The sequence below is a fragment of the Ptiloglossa arizonensis genome, chromosome 8 (genome assembly GCF_051014685.1).
Source record: "Ptiloglossa arizonensis isolate GNS036 chromosome 8, iyPtiAriz1_principal, whole genome shotgun sequence".
Lineage (NCBI taxonomy): Eukaryota > Metazoa > Arthropoda > Insecta > Hymenoptera > Colletidae > Ptiloglossa > Ptiloglossa arizonensis.
Window position 1 is genome coordinate 24376921 of NC_135055.1, and position 17084 is coordinate 24394004.

General features: G+C 46.1%; 2 protein-coding genes across 2 annotated transcripts in view; both read left to right on the forward strand.

The window, feature by feature from the left end:
- Positions 1–701: 701 nt before the first annotated feature.
- On the forward strand, positions 702–4173 carry Nurf-38 (Inorganic pyrophosphatase Nurf-38). Its single transcript, XM_076318886.1, has 8 exons — positions 702–909; positions 1690–1925; positions 2274–2360; positions 2444–2507; positions 2582–2644; positions 2855–3068; positions 3150–3259; positions 3557–4173. Exons 1-8 carry the CDS (start codon positions 717–719, stop codon positions 3586–3588), a joined length of 999 nt encoding a protein of 332 aa, XP_076175001.1. The 5' UTR covers positions 702–716; the 3' UTR covers positions 3589–4173.
- A 2074-nt stretch (positions 4174–6247) lies between these two features.
- Cow (Proteoglycan Cow) overlaps positions 6248–17084 on the forward strand; it is a 76244-nt gene continuing 65407 nt past the window's right edge. The window contains exon 1 of the mRNA XM_076318883.1: positions 6248–6592. Within this exon, the coding sequence (XP_076174998.1) occupies positions 6491–6592 (102 nt within the window). The 5' untranslated portion in view covers positions 6248–6490. The remainder of the gene's footprint in view (positions 6593–17084) is intronic.

A 17084-nucleotide genomic window follows, 5' to 3' on the forward strand; every position in this document is an offset into this window, starting at 1 on the left:
ACGGATATTCCGCTTCGTTTCGTAACCGACACGATTTACCTTATACGTTGTATCGATAAACGTTTCGACTTCTTTACCGGTGCAAAGAAATTTATCGACCGAGAACGAGTCGTAATCGTCGAGCCTCTCTTTCGGGCAACGGGACCGTGGCGACCTCCTTCGATCGCCACAGGGTTACGGTGTCGCGCCGTATAAAATACCGACCGCGCGAAATATCAATGCTTTCGGAGCGACTTCGTTCTTCCACCTAATCGACAAAATCGGTCAAAATAGCAAACGACCTCGCTCTTTACCTGAAAAATATCGTTCTCAATTTAGACGCAAAACTATACTTTCGACCAAACAATTTTTTCTTCTTTACTCTTCGTATCGACCGACCATGAATCGCGATCGCTCCACTCCGATTGAAATTTCCATTTTCGAACGAGTCGTTCGACTCGTATTTCCAATAACATCCGAGGGTATCTCGGTTGGGAAGCTAGCAAAACGAAAACCCAAGCGTATCGGGACAACCGTTCGAAATTACACGTTTTATCTCTTTGCGCTCGATGTTTCGGATCGGGCGACATCGCTATCTTAACACGAAACGTCCGTTCCGTCTTCCGCTGTGTATTCTATGACTTATCCCCGCCAAAAGCCTTAAATTCTTCTTCCTTTCTGGGGAAAGGTCAGTTCGTGTTGTACCGTGGTACGTCCAACAACCGTTAGATGTCGGGATGTGGCCGATAATGTTTCACGTGTTTCATTGCCGAGGTTTAAATAAGTTGGCTATTCCGGTCAGATTAGCAACGACGGTTACTCTCGTTGGATCGCGATCGTGTTCGGTGCCTAAATCTTTTCTAACGAATATGTCGTACACAACCATCGAGAAAGGTGCATCGAATACCACCGATTACAGGATTTATTTCAGTGAGTATTACGCGACATAACCTTAACGTCGATCGAGATCCTCGTGCGACGAGACTTTTCTTAAGGTCGGCCAGTCTGTCAGCGCACTGCGTTTCGTTAAACTCGTTTCATGTATAATTATACGTTCTTTCGTTTCATCGAACGCAACCGTTCGACCTCTACCGAGTAGAACGCGGTTCGGATCGCGATTAGAATATTTTTTTACGAACGAAAGCTAATTTCCTTCTCGTTTGCGCATCATCCTTTTTTTTTATTTTCCCAAACTTTTTCTCTTATAACGTACAAAACTATTTAGATTATACGTAATTTGCGTTCGCTGCAACGTATTCGCATCTTTCTCTTTTATTCGGACAATCTGTTTCGTTCCGTGACAACGTGACATTTCCTCTTAACCAATGCGTGCGAATACCTCAAGGAGAACAAAAAATTCACTCTGCAGTTAAATTCTAGACACGTGTTACGTACAATTTATACCTTTATTCGCTCTTCTCGATTCTTATTAATAATTTCCTTCTAAATATGTTTTTCATTTTCAACCTTTATTTATTTATTTATTTATTTATTTATTTATTTATTTATTTATTTATTTATTTAGTCGCAAACAAATCGAATCGCATCGTTCGTTGGAGTACGTATTATTTTTTATAAATGAAATTTAGTATGTTATTCCTTAAAAAATTACTATACGTTGAATGACTTTTATTGAGTGTGAGCGCGCGCGCGCGCACGCGCGTACACGCGTGTGTATATAATTTTTGTTTTTTTTCCGTACGTTTGTAGAGAACGATGTTGGCCCAATTTCACCCATGCACGATATTCCACTTTATGCGGACGAAACCAATAAACTAGTTAATATGGTAGTTGAAATACCAAGATGGACGAACGCAAAGATGGAGATTAATCTCAAGGAAACGCTAAATCCTATCAAACAAGATGTAAAAAAAGGCAAATTGAGATACGTTGCCAACTGTTTCCCACACCACGGTTACATATGGAATTACGGTGCACTGCCGCAGGTGCAAAATATTTTAACCATTCGATAATTATCTATACGTTGGTAAATTGTAAAACCAAAGCGCCGTCGAAAGATTATTCAAATATTTTACTGCATTGTACGCGTTGTGTCTTGTCGCAAAGGACAGGAGTCGTTGTCACGAACAATGCCTTATCACGTCGTTACGTAACGATTTATTCATAGTTCAAGGTCGTCTTACGTTATCTATCTAGCTCCGACTATTTCATATTGTTTCTTGGCTTTCATTTTTCTTCCGCGCGGATCTTTTCTAATAATTATACCAGATCGTTCGTACGGTATAAATTACACGAGCGAGTATTTCTCTTTGTTAATAATTAATATTCAACAGACGTGGGAAAATCCTGATGTCTTGGACGAAGCGACCGGATGCAAAGGGGATAACGATCCCATAGATGTTCTTGAAATTGGATATAGGGTAAGAAATATTTCTTCGTGTTTGTTAGTTGTCGATACGATGCGTTTTAATTTCTACCTAATGAAAAATCCATTTTAAAATAGGTTGCCAAAAGAGGTGAGGTCTTAAAAGTAAAAATCCTTGGTACGGTCGCGCTTATCGACGAAGGTATGCGATATTCTGAAAGAACGTTTCCTTTCGTTGCAAGCATTTTATTCGATTTTAATTGACAATGATTTCAGGCGAAACTGACTGGAAAATTATCGTTATCGACGTCAACGATCCTTTGGCAGAGCAGATGAACGGTAAGGATTGTACATTGTTGACGACATTACTAGCAGTCCGTTCTGTATAAATAAGCCTTGCGAAAGTTTTTACTCGAGGGTAAAGAACAGTTCTACCATTAAACGTATACTTTTACGCGTTACTTGTCGAACGATACGTACGATTGTAATAATGCTTACACGTGTATCTACGTTGTCGATGTACACACTCGATGTTTCCCAATTTCGCAGACGTATCGGATATCGAAAAACATTATCCGGGCCTGATGAAAGCTACCATCGAATGGTTTAAAATTTACAAAATACCAGATGGTAAATCAGAAAATCAATTTGCGTTTAACGGAGAGGCAAAGTCGAGAGATTTTGCGCTACACATAGTGGAAGAAGTGCACCAACATTGGCAGAATCTTATTAAACGAGAAGCACCTGCGGGAGGAATTGCATGGTTTGTAAATTTTGTACAAGTTTCATTTCGAGAGAAGAGAATTTCATCGCACGTGCCTTTAAACGAGCAATTTATGCGTAGTACGAACCTGACTGTCGCGGACAGTCCCTTCAAAATTAGCGTAGACGCTGCTGAAGAAATACTGGAGAAGGTTCCCGAAACATTGGAGAGTCAATCGGTGGATCCATCTGGTAAGTTGGTATTTGAAAATTAATAGAAATATAATACGGTAATTCGCATATCGACGTTTACATTTTAGCGGGATTTCTTTCTTATAATTGCATCATTTACTTTCGGCTAACAAATATCACTTTATTCCACAACTAGCGCAAAAATTGTAACTCCGTTTAAAACGGTAGTTGGTAAAAGTTCCGTTTATTTGCTTTCTTTTTTTTTTTTTTCTTTATCGTTTCGTTCTATTTTTGTACGTCGTAAAACGTTCCAATATCGAACGACGATTATCGATACTTTACAATGTTTGATTTCAGTGGATAAATGGCACTACGTACATCTCAAGTGAGATCAAGGGGAATATTCTCACGTCGATGCATCTCTAGATGTCTGCACATACTTGCTTGTTTTGAACACAGTGGAATACCTTGTACCATTCCTACAAATTGCTTCGTTATAAATTTTCATACGTCCCATAATTTTAGTTAATATTTAAGTGTTGCAGCATGCGATGGCAGTACCGAAACAAGCAACATTTAACTACAGCAGCTACACATGACAACATCAATTATACACGTATTTTATTATTTATTTCAACGTAGCTCTACGAAAACAGATATCTGTAGCCGTCAGATTGGAACACATGTACAAAGTCTATTCAATATGATTTAACGATTTATTAAACCTCCTTGTTGCCGTACTGTACGTATATAGTCGTAATGGGTAATAGAAAATGAATATACTCTTGCAAAAGGTTGTGATACAGCTTTCCATGAATATGGAGGAGAAGGGTATTATAGGTAGACGAACACTCGGCGCGCACGCGCGCGCCAGTTCGCGGGCGCCTCCCCCAACCCCACACCCCACCCTCAGAGTATTTGTTACATTATAGACGTGTAATGCAATAAATTAGTCTACGACTTAAATTCCGTTACCTCTATGACAGATCCTATGCATCGTATCTATCCTTTGTTATTCCCAAAATTTGTACAAACAAAAAATAGAATCGAAAAGAACGATTTTTAAGACAATATAATCGTAAACGATCTTAGAAATTATCAAATTAAAAAAATCTATCCGATTTTAGCAATACAGATTTGAAATGTAAATTTATAAACTTCTGACTACGAAATTTCGCTATTGTTCAAAGGGTTACTTTAATCGCAAAGAAGAGATCATTTATACATGTTTAGTTGATACATTCCGCGGCAAGTGGTCCCCGAGGAGGCATTCGTGCCTGCCATCCGTAGTGTGTTTTAACGTACGAGCCACATACGAGGCATATACATAGATCGCGCTGCAGAGGCACGCGTACATGCGCCCGCGCCCGCGCCCATACATTCGCACAGGACCGGCGGTGAGACGAATCGGCCCTTTGGCGCAGTAAATTTTCGATCTAAAATACAGAGGAGAAAGTAAATTGCAATCGACTTTAAAAAGGTTACGAATCTTGCGAACCAGTCGAGCCTTGCGTAATACGAGCAACGGTGATAATTACTTTACAATGTCTCTAGATTTTCTTCCCCACCGAGAAAGTACGTACAATCCTAACCCGTTGCATCGCATAATTATCCTATTATTAGTATTATACTTAAGTTTACCGTTACGCTATTAAATAATAATTAAATTAATGTAAATTGGTAAAATATCGATAAGTTTCCTATGCATTGCGGCTCAAGGGCTTTGTTTGATCGATTGGCGACCAAGCAACGGTATTGCTGCGAAATACGTATAAAGTTAGTAAGGTAATATTTAAGAAATACGAGGAAGCCGGCCATTTCTCGTTGGTTCGGTAACGTTTCCCCTTTGTCTTTCTCGCTATGCGATCTATTTCGTAGAGGAAATGTCTGTGCGACGTTGTCTTCCTGGTTTCTACTCCCGCGGGAAGTGTCCGTGCACTTCCACCGAGGAAAATATCTAGACGCTAAGATACAATGTAGGTTGCGCGGTAAGAAAATACTAAGACAAATTGCTACGACAAGTTTCCACTCGACGTACACACCTGCTTTTACGCCCGTAAGCGTGTATCTTGAAAGAAAGGACGAAACTTAAAGGAATGGTAGAAAGAAAGTGCATCCGTGCTACTAAAATCTTCATCGTAATTTCTAAAATATACGGTACATTATGTACCGCGTTACTATCTCACAGCCCCGGAAATAACGTCAATTCTCCTTGAATTTAATTCGGTGACACGGTATTTAGATTGTCTAAAAATTTCTCAATGCGTTTTTACCGAATAAATTGTTTAGCTTCTCGTTTCCTTCTTCTACCCGATTTCCTCTCCTACCGTTAATTTCGTTCTTTGACGGTAAATAAATAATAATCTCTAATCCTGGGGAGCGAAGAACGGAGGAAAAAAAATTATGCTCCTAACTGGACGCCGCGCGATCGTCCGTGGAATTCTTCGATTCTTTTTCCATTTGTATCTAGACGTTCGAAACGGAGCATCGTGCTAAGATTCCCTGCATTCCTAGCTAATTAATCATACTTTACGGTCGTTGTTAATAGACGTTGAAACGTCAGGCGTAGACGACGTTTCAATGGGAATTCGTAACTGGCGTACGAACATTTATCAAAGAGGCTCGAATCCGAGATACAGATTCGAGAAGAAAGTACGAAAAGACACGAGCAAAAGGCAAATAAAGGAAGAAAATGTTGCCAGGTTGGTCCGGTTACTGGACAAGTATCCGGTGGAAGACTGGATTCCTTTTCGGTGCCCTCCTGCCAAATTCCCCGCGCCCCTTTTTTCTCTCGTCAACTCACTGGCAACACCGGGTAGGTGAACCGAGGCAGGTGGAGGTATTGACTGGCGCAGTGTAGCACGCGCTCGCGCGAATCTTGCTACTGGAGGTAGACGTAACCCGTGGAGCAACAACAGAGAGAGACGGGTAGTTCAGGTTATATACCTGGCCGCCCGGCGGCCCCTGGCGTCCCTCGACATCATTCGCCGGAATCCGACCAATGGGCGGCCACGCGTCTGTGGTAGTGCGACGACGCTTCGACTCTGCTCGCGCAGTCACAATTCGTTCGACCGTCGAACTGGCCGCCTTCGTTTCAAGGAATACGGGATATACGAGCAGTGTTGTAGTTTACGTGCGCGCTTTTTAACATTACCGTTCGCAGAGATCCTTTCTTCCGTACGAATCGGACCGTGGTGCACGTGTTTCGGCGGAGATCCCGCGTCGTTTCCTTTCCTCGGTTCACGGTGGACGTACGGTGTTCTTCCTGTCTCTCTCGCGGGAAGAAGAACTATGCGATTTTCGTGGGTGTTGGTGGCCACGGTGCTCCTGATTCTAGCCACTGGGGCGAGGTGTAAGAGAAAATTCGACGGGGATTTTGAATTCGCCGAAGAGGTGAGTTGTCTCCTTTTGTTACGTTTTCGTTATTTCTATGTTTCGTCGTAGATGTCTTTGTCGCTCGTAGCGCGACAATATTACCGGCAAACTGATACGTCACGTTGGCTTTTCGAGCGAAAGAAATTCTGACGGACGCGTTGATCCATCGCGACCGAAAATCAGCGCTCATCGTTCTTTTTTCCGTTCGCGTTATCGCTATTCACGGCGAATATTTGATTCGGAATGACATCTTTGACGGTAAAACGTTTCTCATTGGAACGCGTCGATTATACGACAAGGGTGCAGATCGTGCGCGCTACTTCTTATTTGCGTAGGAAAGAACCTCGTGAAGTTGGTCGTAAGATGCAGCGGTCTTTTTAAAAAAGTTCGATCGTACCGACGGTTTGTGCCTCGCGCGATACATCGTGGCCGAAACACAGCCCGAATACAGACGTAAAGGGATCGTGATACAAAATAATACGACGTTGTTTTTGTTTTCATTTTGTTACGCGATGCGTCGTACGAAAGATGTCTTCGTTTCTTCGAGACCAGCCGAGGGAATAAAGACACGCGTACATTGTCACGGATTTTTCAGCGAGGCAATTTTTCTTCATTTTCTGTTTCCGATCTTCTTCTCTACAAAATTGTCATAAAACGTACATATTTATGATCGCGGTTCATCAGGTAGCCAGATAGTACGCAATGCAGGCACTTTTACTTTCACGTAACTGGATCGCTGCTCTAACGCGAGTTATCGATGCAATTGTTTATTTTCTTCTCGATAGTTGAGTGCTCGCTTTCTATTTGTTCGATCGTTCTCGGTTAAACACGATGATCGGAAATAATTCCGACGCACGCCCACGTGTAATCGTAAGGCCATTTTTGTATATATCGGAATCATTCCGGAGGAGAGCGAGAGGAAAAATATTCGTAAGAAAATTTCAATACTCGGTGCATACGGTTGACAACTAGCCTAATATGCGTGGTGCATTCGGTTCTAATATTTTGTCCTTGCGATACACCTATCGTACGTTTTCGATATCGAAAAAGACTCTTCGTCGTAAATCGTAAGTGTATTCGTGTTGTTTACCGGACAACTCGATTCAACGAGTAATGAAAGATGTATCGTACGTCGAATAAAATATGGCACGCATCGTATTCATTTGCGACTAATCGAGTTAATTCGAAAACATGTGGATTCCATTTAGTTTGCACGCGTTGGAATACCAAATGGTTGAAACATTGTGTATACGACGAGTAAATTGCAAAGTTCGATCAATCGCGAATTTCGTTCCATTCGATATCGGGCGAAAGTAGCATTGGAAAATGTACACGTTTGAAATCACGCCGGCACAATTGATTTCGGCGTACCGGTAACGGTCGATGCTCGGTATCGAGAGTTGGATCAACGGTGAGACATCTGCAAGGTTGCACGGTGGTAACAGGTTCGAAAGGTAGGGTTTAGTTGGTAGCGTATACGTACTAACGGAGGACGGTAGGTTTTCTTACCGATGAATCCATTCCGGAAGTGGACCTCGCTAGAAATTATATAGTATACACGGTTCCTGTACATCGAAAGGAAAGTCTTCGCTGGTCCGTTTATCGGGGTAGTTACCATTGTTCGAAATACGTAGACGTCTTCGTCTTAATACCGAGCACTCTAAATTCATGAAGCGGCGCTTTCAGCGGCAGCTGCCCCAATTTGCGATTGCTGTAACGTCATAACTCTCTACGGCGCTGCGGTGCTATATGCACGAAACTCTTGACCCTCTTATCTTCTTCCTCTTACAATCCGCATTGCCATTTTTCTACTCGCCGCGGCGGTCCGAACCAGTGGCATGGAAAGCGTACGTCGGCGAGAGGTGTCCTTTCGCCCTCTACAACGGGAGATCGTCGTTGTTGAACGTCATTTACCAATAACGTTTGACAAGGTTCGCACGATAATTACGTTCTCTTTTCCTCGTGCATCGTTCGGTAGTTTCTGGGAACGCGACGATGCATCGCGGAACGGAAGACGCGGCTTGTAACGAAAATAAAGAAAAAGAAACTAGACGATAGCGGTCTAGTCGAATTTCTCGATTAACAAGTAGACGGATCGGGCGCGTCGATGGCCGGGTAAATCGGTGCGTTACCGTAGCTTCGACTACGTCGACTGGGTGGTTGGTCCTCGAGACTCGGAATCGTCCGACGATGTTGGAACATCGCGGTCGGAGTGGTAACCGAGCAGCTGGTATCGCGGAACGGAACGGAGCTGTACGGCTTGCCGCGTGATTCGCAATTAATGGTCTCTCGCACCGTCCAGACAGAGACAGTAGAGGTTTCGAAAGGCTTCGTAGCGATCGGTACGGATAACCGAAGCTCGCATCGATATCGTACCGGTGATTCCTGCCCCGTGAACGGATGCGTTCGTCCAACGGGGCTGGGGGGCCTGCGATTCGACGTATCGGAATCCCGGCGTCCAAGGGGGCAGTAGATATTTACGCGCAGAAAAATGGTTCGTTGGAATATTCGTAATAACCTATCGGTTGCTTTTTACGTTTTCGGAGGAGAAGAAGTAACAGAAATGGGGGCAAAAGATTTCAAGACCCAGGTTCTCTAAGAAATTACGAGACTTTGGACTCGAGAATTTCGTGGTAGTTTCAAGGAAGCAGCTTTTAAAAAAGGAACGCGTTCGTTGTTTCAGTCGGTGCTCGATTTGCAACTCGTGCTCCCGATAGTCCCCCGTTTCGAAATGTTGAAACTCTGCGCAGGTATCGATTGTTCGTTAGTTTTACGTCGCAATCGCAACCACGAAACGATACACGGCACCGTGGAATCGCTGCAACGGTCACGTGCCAGAAACGGTAACATCGTTTCCCTGTGCTCGAAGAAACTCGACGCTAGTTGGAAATACGAATCGTAGCGCATCGTTTATTTACGTTAATCGAAATCGATCGACCGGACCCGATCCGATAACTATTATCTTACTCGCGAACGCGTCTGCGGAGAAAGCTCCTTGTTCCTTTTATTCGAAAATGAAATTTTGCGCCCGAAGAATGGATACGCGAAGCGAAATCGTAAGGGAAATATCGTAACGGCGTAATATCGTGCAACATCCGTATACGGGTGTTTCGTTATTCGATAAAGTAACGGGTGGCAGAAATCTGGCTTTACGAACGCGCTACGAAACGATGGGACGCGACGTTCGTTACGTTCGTTACGTTCGTTACGTTCGTTACGGCCGCGTTGTTACCGATCGTGCTACTCGTCCGTTTTGTAATTTCAATAATCGAGGCTCGTCGCAGCCTTGTCGCGAGCAATCGCTCGCTCCCGGTAGATGTGGTTCATAGATACATACCGGGCGGCGTTATCCGTTGGAGAGAAAATCGATTATCCCTCGCGTAATGGAAAAGAATTGCTATCGATCGTTCGGAGAACACTGTGACCCAGTGCCGCGAAGGTGAGCGAGCGTATATACTAGTAGGTAGGTACTCGCACTCGGTCCGTTCGCGACCTATCGGGCCGAGCGGTGCGAGTCTTTTCGAGTCGACTTTTTTCTTCGAGCTCGGATCTCAATAATCTGCGCGAAAACTGATTCTTCTGTACAGTACATAGTTGTTTTCTCGATGCACTCGATAAACAACGAGGTCGGAAATTTCAACGAATCGTAGAACAGATTCGAGCCAGCGGTCCGTTTCGCGAATGCTTGTCAAGGAAAATGGCGAGCAACGACGATCGTCAACCGCGATCGAAACGTAAAGGTATACCGATACAGGTGCGTTCGATGTTCGAATCGTTTCGTTTTGAACGAGAAACGGCACGATGACGGCACGATGTAAAAAGCGAAAGACGGGGGACGCGCAATCTCGTGGAATGGCTCGTAATTTTTCATAGTTAAAAGTTTGTCGAGATCCGTGTGGAACTCGATACGGTTTTCCGAAAAATTTCTAGGCATCTCGGTTCGCGCAATCTTGACCGGCTCCCGTGTTTTCCGCGAGCGTGCAGTCTTTGAAAATGCGAATGCACTGTTTGTAGGTCGGTTACGTACGAGGTGTTTATAAGCTCGAATTTATCGCATAGGAACCGCGGCGGAGAACTACTCGCGCGCTCCTGTCTAGGAAGCGCCTTTATAAACCTCTTAGCCCAAAATAAAGTGGCGCGAATACGTCGAGCGAAATCCCGCCGTAGAAAATTTCGTTTCTATAAAATTCTAGCTAGCCGTTCGCGTTGGTAATCGACAGTACCGACGCGGAAAGAATTTAACAGGTCGAATCTCGTTCCGTTCGAAAACGTTTCGAACTGGTTTCGCTGTTCACGGTACGTATTTCACGTTCGTCGCTTCGACGAATTTTTCGCGCATCTCGAACTTGGACTTGTCGTCGATCCACGAGCACGTAAACTCTACGTTCGAAGGAAATTTACGAACCGTTCCGCGTACCCGTGGCCAATGTTTCTTCAAAACGAGGAAGAACGGGAGGGGTCGTCCGCTGAAATCTCCGAGACGAGTGGAGAATTAAAAATGTTTCTGGGCGAAACAGGTCGACCCGGAGACCCGTAAACTCGCCCAGCCCGTTTCTCCTCGCGGGCAGGATCGTTGTTTATGGAATACCGCAGGTTGCGTTCTGGTGCAATGCAGCAAAGACAGGTGGAGCGAATCGCCTCGAAAGCTGCAGGTGGTGGGATCGCAAGGAATGTCGACCGACACCTTTGCCAACTCTCGTCGCGTCACATCCGTTCACCTCGCAATCGCGTTCGTCGATAGCTTCGTAGAGGTTATTGTTCGTAGCAACGCGAAACTGTTGTTCAGAGGCGTGACGAACACGATTCTTGTTACGGGGCGCGGTGATCCCGCGATCGTGTCCGAGATCGTTGTTCATTTTCGCGTTTCGTTGCGAACGATTTCGCGGCATTTCGAAACGATTCGAGTCACCGAGGGGTGACAGTCGTTGCGTTCGAGTAGCGTACGAATTCTCTCGCTTCTTCGTTTCCTCGACTTCCGATCTTTTTCCATACACGGAACGCTACGAGGCTTCACGAGCGTAATCTTTCTCCCCGTCTTTAACCCGGACGACCGATCCTGCGACGGGAAAAAGAAAAAACGTATGCATACTATATTTGTCCCAACGGATTTCGCGATGTATCGTGTATTTGAAATAAATTAAAGTCGTCGCGGTAAGCAGAAGCAACCGTCCTCCGTTCCGTTTACATCGAGCCACTGGATAAGAGATAGACGTCGCGAGGGATTAACGCGTCGAACGGACGAAGAGAAGTTTCGGTCTCGAAAAGCCTCGAACAAATGAATCGTTTCGAGTTCGGAGAACGATCTACGGAATCTCAAGGGTGTCGGGAGGTGCTGACCCAGCCGGCCCAGCCGCGCCTCTCATCGCTCCGCTCCGCTCCGCTCCGCACCGTTCCGTGCGTTCGTGTTTTTATTTGCCGCAGTTCCTCAGCGATCCTGACAACCCTTAAATTGCCGAGGGCATTTCCGGGACGAAAGTTTCGGTCGGTCCTTTGTCTTCGTAGCGATCCGGTCCGTCGAGCGACCGATAGTTTTCCAATTTTCCAAAGACGCAAGGTCGTCTTGGACTTTGGTCGGCGACGGGGAATAAAGACGTCGATTCGTCACGGGTAGTACCGATGCACGAGAAGAAGACGAGGCGCCGGTAATGCCATAACGATGCACTTTATCGAGCTTCGGTGCTCATCGTTCTCCGTAGTTGTTCGGCTCTGCCGGCTTCGATCGCCTAGACGCGACGGGTCTTTAACATCGAATAAACGAAAACAATGCGTAGAGGGAGTTGATTTCGTCCGGACGGAGAAAAGTTGTTACGTAGAACCGAGGTCTGGGTACTACCGTATTCGTCGTTCGCAGCCAACGTACGTTACGTTAGAAGCGAGGGGAGGGGTTTTGGCCGGAGTAGGTTGCTAAAACTTGCTCAAGAAAATAACGACCGTGTTTTTTCAAAAGCTCGCCGCGGAGTGTAGCCGCTCGAAGGGGTTGTTGCGTGACGGAACGGTGCGTAAAGGGGGCATAAAAGGACCGCCTTGCTCATTAGAGAATATAATCCGACGATAAAATTTTAACGCGGTCGACACGTCGACGGAGTCTACCGACAAGTGTGCGGTTTCCTCCGTGTCGAGGTTGCGCTCGTAGGATGGCGTGACCGTGTCCGACACCACGCACCTGTAAATATAGTATTCTCAAACACCTACGTCGGTTTCAAGGATCCTCCGACCACGATGCGTGCCGTTCGATTATCCTCGCGCAGACCGCGCTCTTTGCCCGTGCAACTAGTTCCGTTGGGCGTTTAACGGTACATTTATATTTTTGTAGAGCCGAGTCGCGTTCGAAGCAACGTCCATCCATAATATCCGTCTACGACGAAGATACGCGTACAATTGAAGATACGTGCAATCGAAAAGTTGCGAATCGAGAAACTCCGCGTTCATCTTTCGAGTACTCTGTACGCGGATACCGTTACGATAGACGTTGCGTATTGTCCGCAATTACCTTCGCGCGTTACCTTCGACTCGGGGTAGTTAAAAACTCGAAATCGATTTTTATATTTCAAGAGTCGACCTCGTTTCGAGATCGAACGTTTCGCAAAGGTCGATCGTATAATTGGCGTTTGAACTCGTATCGTCGTACGCTCGGGAATTCGTCGACAAAGGAAAACGAACGTAATCGTAGGAAAAATTGGACGAATATCGAACGAGAGTAACGATCCGAGGGAAAATTTCAAAGAAGCGACGTCGGGTGGGTGGTACGTCGGTCCGATTTCTCGGTAACGCAACGACAAGTCGGAGATACAGGATCGCGGGCTTGTCGTCTTTCTCGTAAAACGTCCAAGATAAAGGTGCAAACGTACAAATTGGGGAAAAAGCTGCTTCTCTCTGGGGGATTCCCTCCAGGTAGAGCTCCTCGTCTCGTATCGAACTGACTCCGATTCGAGCCACTCTCTAACCCGTCGCGCAACGAAGCAACCACCTCGCCCTTTTCATCCACCGGCCCTGAAAGAAACTACCTCGTCGGTTTTCGTTCGTAATCGAAAGGAACCGTGAAACTTCCTGACCACTGCATCCTGAATCATCGGAGTAACGCCGCACCTACTCGGGGATTCTCCGCGAAGGAACCAAAAGATCCTGGGGGCGTATTCATCGACCGTGGCCGAGCACAGCCCCTCGGGCGCATTTGTATCTCCCTCCAATTTCCTCCTTTTTCCCCAGACTCGTAGGTCTCTCCCGTTCGTCCCGTTTCCTCTCTCGGCGGCGTTGGCCACGCCACATCCACGAGCAAGAACCGCCGGATAATGGTGGGACGCGGAAGAGCGGGTAACGTCGGATAGTAAAATATTGGCCAGACCGGCGGGCGCCACCGACACGACTTTTTCATCGGACGCGTTCGATTCCCTCTCTTCTTTCAGCCACTGCCCTCGCCCCGTACACCCCTTCCATCCCCCGTGTTCACCCCTTTTCCTGTTCTCCCGTTCACCCTTGCTTTTCTGCCTCGTTTCCCTCCCAGCCCGTCGGCGATCTCCAAACTTTCGGATCTTTTTCGCCGTTAGCTCGCTGCCCATACAGTAGTCGTCTACCGTCCCCTCGTCCATTCCGTGTGTCTTTCTCGGACCGCGGAAGGAACCCGCGGTGTTCACGGAACGCCCACCGAGACTGCGTCGAGTCTCTTCCACGATTCGCGACCCTGGAATTTTTTACAATTTCTCGACACACCCAGCCGTTTTTTTCTTTTCTCCCGATTTTTCTCGAATCGCGGCCCGTTCGACTCGAACGGATCGCAATTTCCGATTCTGCGTTACAGTCATCGCTTCTTTCATTTTCGTGCTAAACAAAGTCACAAGAGAGACCGTGCTGCGCAACTTGCAAAACGTTGCGTAAATTTTAAACTCATCGTCCTATAAATTTTAATATTTTCCAAAAGCTCTCGAAACGATGACGGCGGTGGCCTAAAATTACGTTCACCGTGGCAGTCGGTGAAAATTTCATTCGACGGTATTCAGTTTCGAAATATCTCGATGAATTTCATTTCTCGTTATACGTCGAACATTATATTCAAATGGACGGTAGTTTGGTCCACGATACGTTCGTTTCTTTTCCTCGCCACGCCTCGCCTCGTCTCGCCTCGCCTCGTATCGATCGCGCGCGCCGAGCACGGAAAAAGATTGAATTTCAAATTTCACCGAAAGAAATTCTAGATCCTTTCGTCCATTCGACGCAACTTTTACTCGAATTAAAAGTTCGCGTCGAATCGGGTACCTCGGAGTCGGTGCATCGCTTTTACAGCAACTATTCTTTTAGCATAACGCTGGAAAACTTGCGACTTTTTATCGCGGAGGAACTCGATACTTGCTTCGTTTTTTCGCGATTCCACGGAACGATCCGTTCGATATTTTTCGCTGATCGACGACGAGAACCGGGAGTCGCCGCGAGGTAAAACATCGCGACGGTCCCGCCTTTCGGAGCATTTCTCTTTTAATAATCGACTTTCAAGGATAATGCCAATTAACGGTATTTCGTTATTCATTTGTACAGATCGTATCGACGCGCGAAACGTTCACGGTTCGATCTCTCGCGCGAGAATACAGTATGATCGTGTTTGGTATTGAATTTTTTACCTCCTTTTGGAATTGTTCACGGTGAACAGCATCGCGCACCGTATTATTCGATTCTTCTTGCGCAAACTTATTCGCCAGAAATAAATCCAACTGAACGCAAACGCGTTAGAATTTCGAGGCCGATATAAATTTACGTTCGACGATTAAAAGTAACTACGTATATTCAACGAGGGGGCGTATCGAAAATTTTCAACGGAAAGACGGTAAGTAATTACCGTTACGCAAATACGGGAAAATCGTACCGAAACGGAAACACGTTGTTGTTTTGCGCTCAATTTTTGTTTCCAGCTCGTTTCGTATTAAACTAGGTCCGTTTAATTTTCTCGCTCCGTTTCAAGGAAAAACTCGGACACGAGTGCACTTTCCGTACACGCGTGCCATTATTGCAAAAGTTATAACACGTATATTCACCGTACGTGCAGAATCGTGCGCTCGCACCCAGACGCGCAACCAACCGTCCTTTGTGCATTCTGATGCAACACGACTTACTGTCCCGTTGCGCGTCGGAGTTCGCAATGTTTCAGCCTCGACCGAGTGGTTAATGGCCACAACAATTCCAAATTGCAGTTGAAGGGAGAGTGCACGAACCGGTATCGTTACCGCTAATGCACTCCGTTGCCTCTAACAGACCGTTCGTCGCATTCGTCTTTACTCAGCCGCGCGAAACTCGAAATTCGTAGCAGGGAGAGGGGAGAGGGGAAAAGCTCTCGAAATCCATCGAGACGCAATGCGTAATTCGGTGCGACTATTTTCCGACTTTACGGAACGATGTCGGATCGTTTTTCTCACCGAAAGCGTCACGATTCGCGACAAACGATCGATTGGAAAAAGTTTGGAGAAACGCGCGAGCGGATGATTCGGTGGTGTGCTCGTTGGAAGATAAATCGACGATAAATGCGGTGGGAAAATGAGCGAGCGCGAGTCGTTAACACCGATCGGAGTTTCCCTTGCGATGTATCGCGTCCCGTGATCCCGGAGTCGTTGGCTTTCGCGCTGCGATCCCGCGTTTTCATCGGCGATCGATTACTTTTGGCCGGAAGTCGTAATTTTTAGGTATCGCGCGCTTGAAGCGCGTTCGTGGATCAGACCGTCGCCGATTACCACGCGTCAGGGCCGCGTTTCGTACCAAATCGCAGCGAGCGCGTACCGGTGCCAGCTGCCAATTTCGCGGCACCGGGGTACGCCGTTACCCTCCTCTCTTTGGTGTCGTACGTACCTTCGTAAATATTCGCGTTGTACGGCATTCGTTCCCTTTCTCGGTCTCGAGCGTCCCTCAATTTTGAAACTCGGGGGAACATCGTCGAAGAATTTCACTTTTCTCGACGACGTTAACGAACCGGTCGATCGCTCGGTTACATCGTTCCACGCATCGTTCGTCCAGACTCGCTTCGAGCGTTGTTCTACACGCCCGTTTTCGAAACATCACGGTTACTTTGACACCATCTTCCCCTCTGTAATTGTATACGCTTCCAGTCACGAGCTAACGAGTTAAATTGAAGTTACGAGTAGCTTTACGTTACACGTGACTCACTCTTAGAGCAGCTTCGTCTCATTAAATTTACGAATAAAATTACCCGCGCGTCCTTCGTACGATCCTCGCTCGAGCCGCGTACATTCTCCGCCACACGGGGTTGCATCGTTTGCATAATTTATGCATATATCGTAATAGTAAAACGTGTAATATGTATTTATAGAATATAGATGCTGTCGTAATTTCTTATAGAAAGATTTTCCTCGTAATACGAACGTAACCAGAAATCTTTCCACACAGAGAGACCAGACGACGAACCAGCCTCGTAGAGCATTGTTTTCTCGTTAGATTTTGCTCTACGAACGAACGAACGACCACGTTCTCTGAGAACGACATCGCGATGCGATCGGCATCGCGCAAAAATCGCACG

Bases quoted from the DNA above. Each gene is read 5' to 3' on its own strand.
- Nurf-38 (XM_076318886.1), top strand. From the start codon at position 717: ATGTGGCCGATAATGTTTCACGTGTTTCATTGCCGAGGTTTAAATAAG. The intron at 910-1,689 runs GTGAGTATTACG...GTACGTTTGTAG, and splicing joins CGATTACAGGATTTATTTCA to AGAACGATGTTGGCCCAATT. The intron at 2,645-2,854 runs GTAAGGATTGTA...CCAATTTCGCAG, and splicing joins TTTGGCAGAGCAGATGAACG to ACGTATCGGATATCGAAAAA.